This window comes from Triticum urartu, chromosome 2A (assembly GCF_056163025.1).
Source record: "Triticum urartu cultivar PI428250 chromosome 2A, HENAU_Tu73, whole genome shotgun sequence".
NCBI classification, from domain to species: domain Eukaryota; kingdom Viridiplantae; phylum Streptophyta; class Magnoliopsida; order Poales; family Poaceae; genus Triticum; species Triticum urartu.
The window spans coordinates 57,455,110-57,463,838 of record NC_141874.1 but is presented as its reverse complement, the minus strand read 5'-3'; the positions used below and the strand labels follow the sequence as shown (position 1 = coordinate 57,463,838).

The 8,729-nt window shown below is 44.4% G+C and overlaps 1 protein-coding gene across 2 annotated transcripts; it reads right to left on the bottom strand.

Annotated features, from left to right (window-relative positions):
- Nucleotides 1-1,717: 1,717 nt before the first annotated feature.
- LOC125535525 (BRCT domain-containing protein At4g02110) lies at nucleotides 1,718-8,492 on the bottom strand. Of its 2 annotated transcripts, none has more exons than XM_048698590.2 (10): nucleotides 8,225-8,491; nucleotides 8,027-8,119; nucleotides 7,822-7,926; nucleotides 7,558-7,659; nucleotides 6,755-6,839; nucleotides 6,598-6,664; nucleotides 6,462-6,506; nucleotides 3,247-6,297; nucleotides 2,865-3,081; nucleotides 1,718-2,755 (listed from the first exon to the last, which is right to left on the bottom strand). In XM_048698590.2, the coding sequence occupies exons 1-10, from the start codon at nucleotides 8,336-8,338 to the stop codon at nucleotides 2,150-2,152; spliced, it is 4,485 nt and encodes a 1,494-aa protein (XP_048554547.2). In that variant the 5' UTR covers nucleotides 8,339-8,491; the 3' UTR covers nucleotides 1,718-2,149. The 2 variants fall into 2 exon arrangements, with proteins under 2 accessions (XP_048554547.2, XP_087399188.1); XM_087543062.1 differs by having other exon boundaries at nucleotides 2,613-2,755; nucleotides 2,836-3,081; nucleotides 8,225-8,492.
- Nucleotides 8,493-8,729: the final 237 nt, after the last annotated feature.

The window sequence follows — 8,729 nt, the reverse complement described above, 5'->3', positions numbered from 1 at the left end:
GTCCAGCCCACCGCTTTGTTCTCTTATTTGTTTTTTCTTTCTTTCATCGGGCTGGCCGATTGGAGCGCTAAAAAGAATTACAAGTGACACGCTACCTAACACAGGAATTTGGCCGATTGGAGCGCTACCAAAAAACTACAACGCAAACACAGGAATTTGGCCGATTGGAGCGCTACCAAAAAACTACAACGCACTAACCGACACATGAATCGAACTGGAGACCTCAGTCTCGGGAACAACGTCTTCTACCACTCCAACCATTACATGCTACCAATTTAATGAAACGGGAAATGTTTAAGAACACAGTACAGGGTGGAGATTAGAAGACATTTTTAAATTAATTGAAACCCTTTTTGCAAATTATGAACAATTTTGAATTGTCGAATATTTTTTGAACACAAATTATGTGCCTAATTACAATTGGGATAAAACAAATTACGTGCCTAATTACGAGTCGAGGGTGGAATTATAACTGGGAACAACAAACTATGGGCCTACTTGCGAGTTGACAGTGGACTTGCAACTGGGACAAAAAAAAGGTCAGAGCCCAGTTGCGAGTTGACGGTGGACTTGTAACTAGGATAAAAAAAAGGTCAGAGCCCAGTTGCGAGTCAAGGATGGACTTGTAACTGGAACAAAAAAAATTGTCGCGCCCTAGTTGCGAGTCGAGGGTGGACTTGCAACTAAGGGAATTATATAAAACAATGATACGAGTTGCAAGTTGAGGGTGAACTTGCAACTGAGATGGAAAACAAAAGAATTCTAAATTGCGAGATAAGGGCGGATTTGCAACTGGGACAACAACAAACTATGGGCCTAGTTGCAAGTTGAGGGTGGACTTGCAACTGGGACAAAAAAAGGTCGGAGCCCGGTTGCGAGTCAAGGGTGAACTTGCAACTAGGACAAAATAAGTGTTGGACCCCGTTGCGAGTCAGAGAGTGGAGTTGCAACTGACACAAAAAAGGTCAGACCCCAGTTGCGAGTCAAGGGTGGACTTGCAACTGGTACAAAAAAGGTTGGGACCAGTTGCGGGTTGATGATAGACTTGCAACTAGAACAAAAAAGTTAACCCTAGTGAGTTGAGGTTGGACTATCAACTAAAAAAAAAGACCGGGCCCTAGTTGCGAGTCGATGGTGGACTAGCAACTAGAACAAAAAAAAGGCCACGCCCCAGTTGTGAATCGAGGGTGAACTTGCAACTGAGACAAAAAATGTTAGGCCTCCTTTGGTTTGGAGGAATTTCATAGGAATTTTAGAGGATAGGATTTTTATAGGATTTTTTTCTTTAGAGCCCTTTGATTCATAGGAATAGATTCCTATTTCTACATAGGATTGGTTCCTATCCTCCACATTTCATAAGAAAATAAAAATGACCTAGACTCAATGGAAAAATTCCTTTGGTGTCAACCAAATGACATCTCGTTTCCTATTCCTACTCATAGGATTTGAGATACATGACATCTCATTTCCTACAAAATTCCTGTTCCTGTGATAATTCTATCCTATGAACCAAAAGAGGCCTTAAAGGCTAGTTGCAAGTCAAGGGTGGTATTGCAACAAGGACAAAAAAAAAATCTCGAACCACAGTAGCGAGTCGAGTGTGGTCTTGCAACCGAGGCAAAAAAAATGACAACACCTCTGTTTGGTGGTGGACAGTCAACTAACAACAATGAAAAAATTCATGAATTTTAAAAAAATAGAAAATAAAAAATTGAAGTGAAAAAAGAAAATAACAAAATTACAGAATTTAAATGTTTACAAATTTGAAACAAAATAAATAAAAAATTAAAACAGAAAAGGGGAAAGAGAAAAAGAAACAAAAAAGGAAATAAAAAATTACTTATGGCTGCAACCCACGACCACAAGGCAAGGAAAAAACAAAAAACGGCCTACATGCCACTACGGGGTCTCCTCACGTGGGCAACGCGTGTGGAAACAACACCAAAAGAAAAAAAATGCTAAAGAAACAAAAAGAAAAAAGGACAAAAGAATACGAATCTTGATGTAATTGTGTGGTTAGAAAATTAGATGTGAGATAACTATTTCACATCTAGATGTGAAATAGCAAACCTGTTGCTACATATAGTATATTAACACAGCAGCAAATGTCCTTGCCAAAAATAAAACAGCAGCAACAGAGCCAGAATGGTCATTTGCGCTTGGGCTTTCCTGATCTGCTGCCACCTTTCTTGGCCTTCTTCCTAGGAGGTGGTTTCGCTTTCACATGCCCGTCGTCGCACTTGGGGCACAACCAGTCACCATCCAGAGCAGCTCTAGCTCCAGGCTGCGGGTTCAGGCAATCGGCATGCATCCCAGCGCCGCAGCCAGCCTTGCTCCCCTCGCCGCTACCGCTGCAGATCAACATGACGGCTCCTTCCTGGTTGCTCGATCCGCAAGCAGAACAGCTTATTTCGGGGTCGCCTCCCCCAGCTGCCGCCTCTGCAGTGCCGGCGCCGCCAAGTTCACCTTGCTGAGAACGCTCTAGCTTCTGCAGGGACCTGTCTGCCAAGTCGTGCATGTTGAAGAGGACGTGCTTGTTCAGAGGGTGGCCGGGCTTGCACACGTACTCCACCAGGTAGTCCGTGCTGATGCAGGGGATGTCGTGGCTCACGAACTCCTGGACCCACGCGTCCGTGCCCAGCACGCCTGCAGATACTACCGCGAAACTGGCGCCGTGTTTCAGTACCCGGGTGTAGGGTGGGGAGGTCGCTAAGATGGTGCCATCGCCAGCCTTCACTACACGCTTCAGCGTGTCCTGTTGAGAAAATGGAAGGCTTATCTGATAGAAGTGCATATATAGAGCAGCAGCATTAAAAAGTTGCAAAGGATGCGTACCAGATAAACAAGTGTGCGTCCAAACTTACCAATGATGGAGAAATGCACTCTCCATATATAATGATCTTCATCCCGTGGAAGGCGCCATGTCCAGTGCGCTGCCTTAGTTGTCGCCATTTCCTTGGAGCATCCAAACTTATCGTGTCGCCATTGTTTGGGCCATCACCATGCCACTCAAATGGTTCTTCCTCTACAAATTTGCCAGCCTCATTGCAAGCACTCAAGTAATCAGACTTGAGTATCCACCTAATATTTCAGAGAAGCAACTAACATTCAGATATTGTGAAATAGAAAAGGGGGTAAAATGACTGTATGTGCCTTTTCTTTTGTACGAGAATCTAGGCAACAAGAACAAGGTATAAAGAACTAAACATGAAGCCTCTGAAACGGCTCATATGGCAAGAGATTTACCTCCCAGCTGCAGCAGCTGCAAAGAATTTTTCGGTTCTGCGGAGCTCAGGTGCGATAAAATGTGTCGCTTGGAAAGACCACTGATGTGAACCCCTGCATACTCTTCCCTTCAGGCGTCTAAGTATGGACATATAATCCTTCCTCAGTAAGCCATGTCCGCTTAAAATAAACCATGTTGGTTCCAACAAGGCCAAGGTTGTGCAATCATTTCCTTCTCTTGTACTGTGGTCACCAGGCACATCTTTCCCATTCCGTACCGATTTTGTGATACATTTGGAACTTACACAGCTAGTTCCATATTTTGATTTAGGAGAGAGGTTAGCATTGGATGGTACATTCTCCTTCTCATGGTGAGTAGAACCATCCATCACATCAGCAACTTTTTTCTTTTTGCTGCTCCTCGGCTTTGTGTTTTGCACATCTTTGGATGGTACATTCTCCATGTTATGGTCAGTAAAACCATCCATTGCATCTGCAACTTTTTTCTTTCTGCTGCTCCTGGGCTTTGTGTTTTCCACATCTTTGGATGGTACATTCTCCTTCTCATGGTAAGTAGAACCATCCATCACATCAGCAACTTTTTTCTTTTTGCTGCTCCTCGGCTTTATTTTTTGCGCATCTTCCGATATGTCCTTGAAGGAACCTTTGCAAAATGATCCAACTTCATTTGCTGTACCATCCTTATTAGCACTCTGGACATCCTTATCCGCCATTGCCTTGCCAGCATTTGTGGAGCACTCTGCAGCCCTCTTTATTGTGTCAACTTCAGCTTCAGATGGGAAGACACCACCAGTGTTGCAAGGTTCACTACCAGATACATACTGTTGTGTGGCAGAAATTTTCCTCTTCGCAACTGCTTTGCGCACTCTGTTCTTTGGCACTCTATCAGGAGCGCATGTTTCATGATTATCAGCACTTGCAGTGCTTGAAAGCTTTTCAGTGGAAGCTTGGGGAACTGCATCACAAAAATTCGACTTTAAAGATACTGCCTCGGCTTTATCAGCGGTTGATGCATCAGCCATCTTTACGTCAGCAGGCTGGGAAACTTCTGGAACAGCACTCCTTGCTATGGCATATGCCCCCTTCTCAGATGAACCTCTTTGAAATTGATCATCAGTTGTGCCGCCTGGAAGTTTTTCAGGGTTACTTCCCTTTGAAATCACATTAGCAAACTCCATCTTTGAAGCCGCTAGCACATCATTCATCTCACTGTTGGCATTCAGTGAGTTCTTGGCAATTGTGTCTGCTCTACTTCTCAGGATTTCTTCAGGAAAGGATGTTCCACATTCAGCAGCATTCACACTGGTACAATTATTTCCTTTTTCTGCTTCTACGTTTTCATGAGAAAGAACTGCCTCGATACCATGCTTAGACTTGGACTCACTTTTAGAACATGCAGATGATGGGAGTCTACCATTTGTAGCACTCCGAAGCCTCTTAGCACCAGCGTTCTTCACTCTAGAAGTCGATACTTTCCTAGCACCTGCTTCCATGGTTGCATGAGAAACCTCCTTGTCATGCTGCGAGTCCGTAGCTACCGCTTCAATGCTATTAGCCTGTGATGCATTGCTCACTGCTACATTCTGATCTTGACGAGAGAAACTTGAAATTGTTTTTTCAACTTCAATAGAAGGGCTTATGGCACGTTCCTTCTCTGCTGCTGCTTCATGCTGTGTCAGTTCCTTTGCTTTGGCTGGTAACTCTACCTTCGTCTCATTATCAAAAATTTCAGGAAGTTTTTCTGCTTCAGAAGACCTTGCAAGCTTCAAAGAAGTCCTCCTATAGCTCAACAGCTTCTTTCTAGAAGAGTCAGACTTCTGCCTCTCCGTAAGGTTCACAATAACATCACTGTTTACTTTACCATTAGCTTTAATGGGTCGAGATCCAGTGGAATTTTCCCCCAGATCAGAAACTGTTGCTGCATCAGATGCGATTCCCCTGCTTGAGAAAGGACTATTTGCAGTTCCAGTTGCTGAGTCTGTGCCTCCATTTAGCAGTTTTGGACTGGCTGAAGAAAGCCTGCGCTTCGTCTGAGCAACTACAGAGTCTGGTCTATTCACATGTTTTATTGCTTCGTCTCTCAGGCTTTTGGCATCAGCAAGCTCGCTAATTTTATCATTGCTCTTCATTGATGCAGAGATATTAAACTCGACATTTGGTGTATTTCTCTCAAAACTTTGGGGAGATGCTGTTTGGTCAACCGAATTTAAATTAGTTCCCGGTGAAACTGACTTCCGAGAACGCTTTCTGGAGTAGCTTAAGATCGGTGTAGTCTTCGACGCAGAATTGCCAGGTGATACCAAATTAGCCTTAAGCAAGGCTGCAGTTCCTTCTATGTTTGCTTGACCAACTTTGGCAGTAAGATCAGCTACAGGTCCATCATCCTTATGATTGACGTTTCCACTCATACGTGACGAGTGCAATGTTTTCTTCAAGAGACTCTCTGCAGAAGATGTTAGTAAACTAACATTGTTGCCAGTGAACTGACAGGGATTGTCCAAATATTCTCCATCAATGTTGTGTTTGTTGATTACTGAAATAGGTGATACCATAGTTGCTTGATGTACAAGATGATCAGCACAATCTGTGAGCCCATTTGTGTTGAGAGTAGAAGCAGCAAGTGGCCTTTTATCACCATCTTTTGTTTCATCTCTGGTAATGTGATCTCCAGGAGCCTTTTCATTGCCACTGGAGTTAATAGGAGGAAGGATAGAATCATGTGCCTCAGGATCAGCAGAATTTGTCACACCATTTGTGTTATGAGTGCTTTGTATGTCAGCTCTAACATCAAGGGGCCTTATGCATACATCTTCACTACCCTGTTCTGAAGTGCCCAGGTGTCTTCCTTCAGTAATCTCGGTATTGCCAGGGGAGACAGTAATACCGTGAACGGATGCGCGGACATCAGGATCAACATGAGTTCCCATTCTGATCCCTGTAACAGAAACACTTCTGGCAATGCTTCTGCTGTGAGATAAACCTCTGCCAGCATCTTCTGCTTCATCTTCGGAGTCCTGAACTTGTACCTCCATCATCTCTTGTTCCCAACCACTGCATAAATAAGTGACCAAATTACTGGATTTAGTACCCACGAAGTGCATGATATACATTGCATATTCTTATGAGAAAATTAACCAGGCATATAAACCCGATGGCTAAAATGAAAGGGGGGAAACATTAAAGAGAATAGCAAGGTGGTTTGGTGCCACACTCACCTTCTGTTATAATTATCAATTGGAAGAATTTCCCAGGCCTTTAAGCTGCAGTAAAATCATATCTGGTGTTTCAGCAGAAATAACCATGACATGACACAATAACTTATTTACAAGACTGGTTAGTAAATACACATACCAATCTTCCAACCATTGGTGATTAACAAGATTGATATTCACCATTTTTGCAAGTTCATACTTCTCACCTGATAGAAAAAGGGATGAGAAAAACTGAGAGTGAACACTAACTGTAAAAAGTGTAAACTGTATGGAAATTTATGAAGAAAACAACATACCTTCAAATTTGTAGCAAATGAGATGGGTGACTTTGTGTGCTATCAAAGGCTTAGAAAACTGTGCTCCCATTAAAGTGACCATTTTCTATATTCAGTAGTGAAATCAATGGTCAGAAACATGTTTCCGCAAACACACATCGTTGTATATTAGAAGACTAACATCAAAGAAGGCGTCAAGTACAAACCAAACCAAATGGTGCAAAAGCTCCAAACCAAACAGCAATAGCCAAGCTTTTTTTTTTTGAACCGGGCGGATCCCCTTTCCATTACTTGAACAAGCAATAGCCAAGCTAAACTAACATAGCTAAAAACTGACAAAAAAGACTAAGCTGCCTAAGCAGCTACAGCTTTAGGATGAGAACTCCAAAAACAAAATGAAGCGTTCAAACCCAAGTGTGAGAAACTACAAGTCCTTACAAGGAAGGAGGTGAAAATGTGTTAACTGCTAAAGGTGGATCTATGTCGGTAGCATTCTGAATCTTGGCTATGCAGAAGAAATGTTGGTTTCTAACATGTTTGGTGTTCGCAAACTGATTCAGCTGTTTAAGTGTATATAACTAACAGCAAACTTGGCACAACAACAAAAAACAATTTGCTGGAATCAAAGGTATGACAATAAGCTATCCAAACCAGGAACCAAAACTTAAAAACCAAGTATCATCAGTCTATCAACTGAAGGAAACATAACTGTCCTGATCGATAACAAAATGATATTGTCCATATACTATATGTTATTGGCTTTATGAATTAACAATCATAGACCTCTAGGCTAGGAGGTATACAGATAAAAGCAGCAGTATTACCATGATGTCTTCACGCCCATTCTTTTGGTACCCTGTCAGGCAAATGTTCAGCGATTGACTGCCCGGTATGCCATCCAGATCTCTCACTGGCTTATACAATACCTAATCAAATCAAACGGAGTTCAAGTCACCAACTAATCAGCAGAAATAAGATAGCTTCAAAGGGGACTAACTAAAGGGTACTCGGTTAAGACAACGGCTCGCTGAACTTATTTAGAACACACATCTTAATTCGGGTACAGTTAGTACAGTAGCAGAACTGACCCGGTCGGCATCGGCAATCACTCCGGCATCCAGGCTATCGTCCACCCACAGCTCATTCACAACCTTCTTCCCGCCCTCCCGCGCCGCCACGCACACTGGATCATCCTGCATACATTTCGGTTCAAGCACAAGCACAACTGTATTAAGCCACAGGAGAAACGCACCCGACGAAACCACTGGAAGAGCAGAGGAAGCGGAAACTCACGTAGACGAGGCCGAAGACGACGACGTGGGTGCACCCCGCCGCGCCGTGCCCGCCGGCGTCGGCGCCGCCGCGCCGCACCATCTCGGACCGGTACTGCCAAACGCAGAGCCCTCATCCGGTGAGACGGGCCGAATCGGGCCAACCAGAACGGAACCGAAAAGGGGAGTGTGGGAACCGCGTCGAGGCGGCCGGGCGCACCTGGGACTCGGAGGCGGGGTCGAAGCCGACGAGCGCGAAGCGGACGCCCGCCAAGAGGCGGTCGTCGCCGTCGCCGTCGCCGACGCCATCGTCGTCGCCGTCGTGCGGGAGCATGGAGGGGGGTCCGGGTCGGAGGGACGGGACGGCGGGTAGGGTTCGAGGATTTGGGATTGGGACGGCGGACGGGACGGCGCGCGAGGTTGGAATGGGGAGGACGAGAGAGGGGAGAGGGGGGAATTTTGTTGCCTTTGGTCCGGGAGGGAAAGTTCGAGATCGTAATTTGGTTTCCGCCGGGTACGCGCGGTTTGCAAGGGGAATGGGTCGTACGGGCCAGTTTGAGAAATTTGGATTCGGCTTGCCAGCTCCCTTCTTGTGCTTCCATTTATGCTCCCACTTAATTTTATGGTTGTTTTTTTTTCTTTTTTCTTTTTAATTTAATCATCTCTTCTCCTGATTTTAAAAGGGTGGGGTCGGGCTTTATTTTGTTCTAATCAAATCAAGCCAC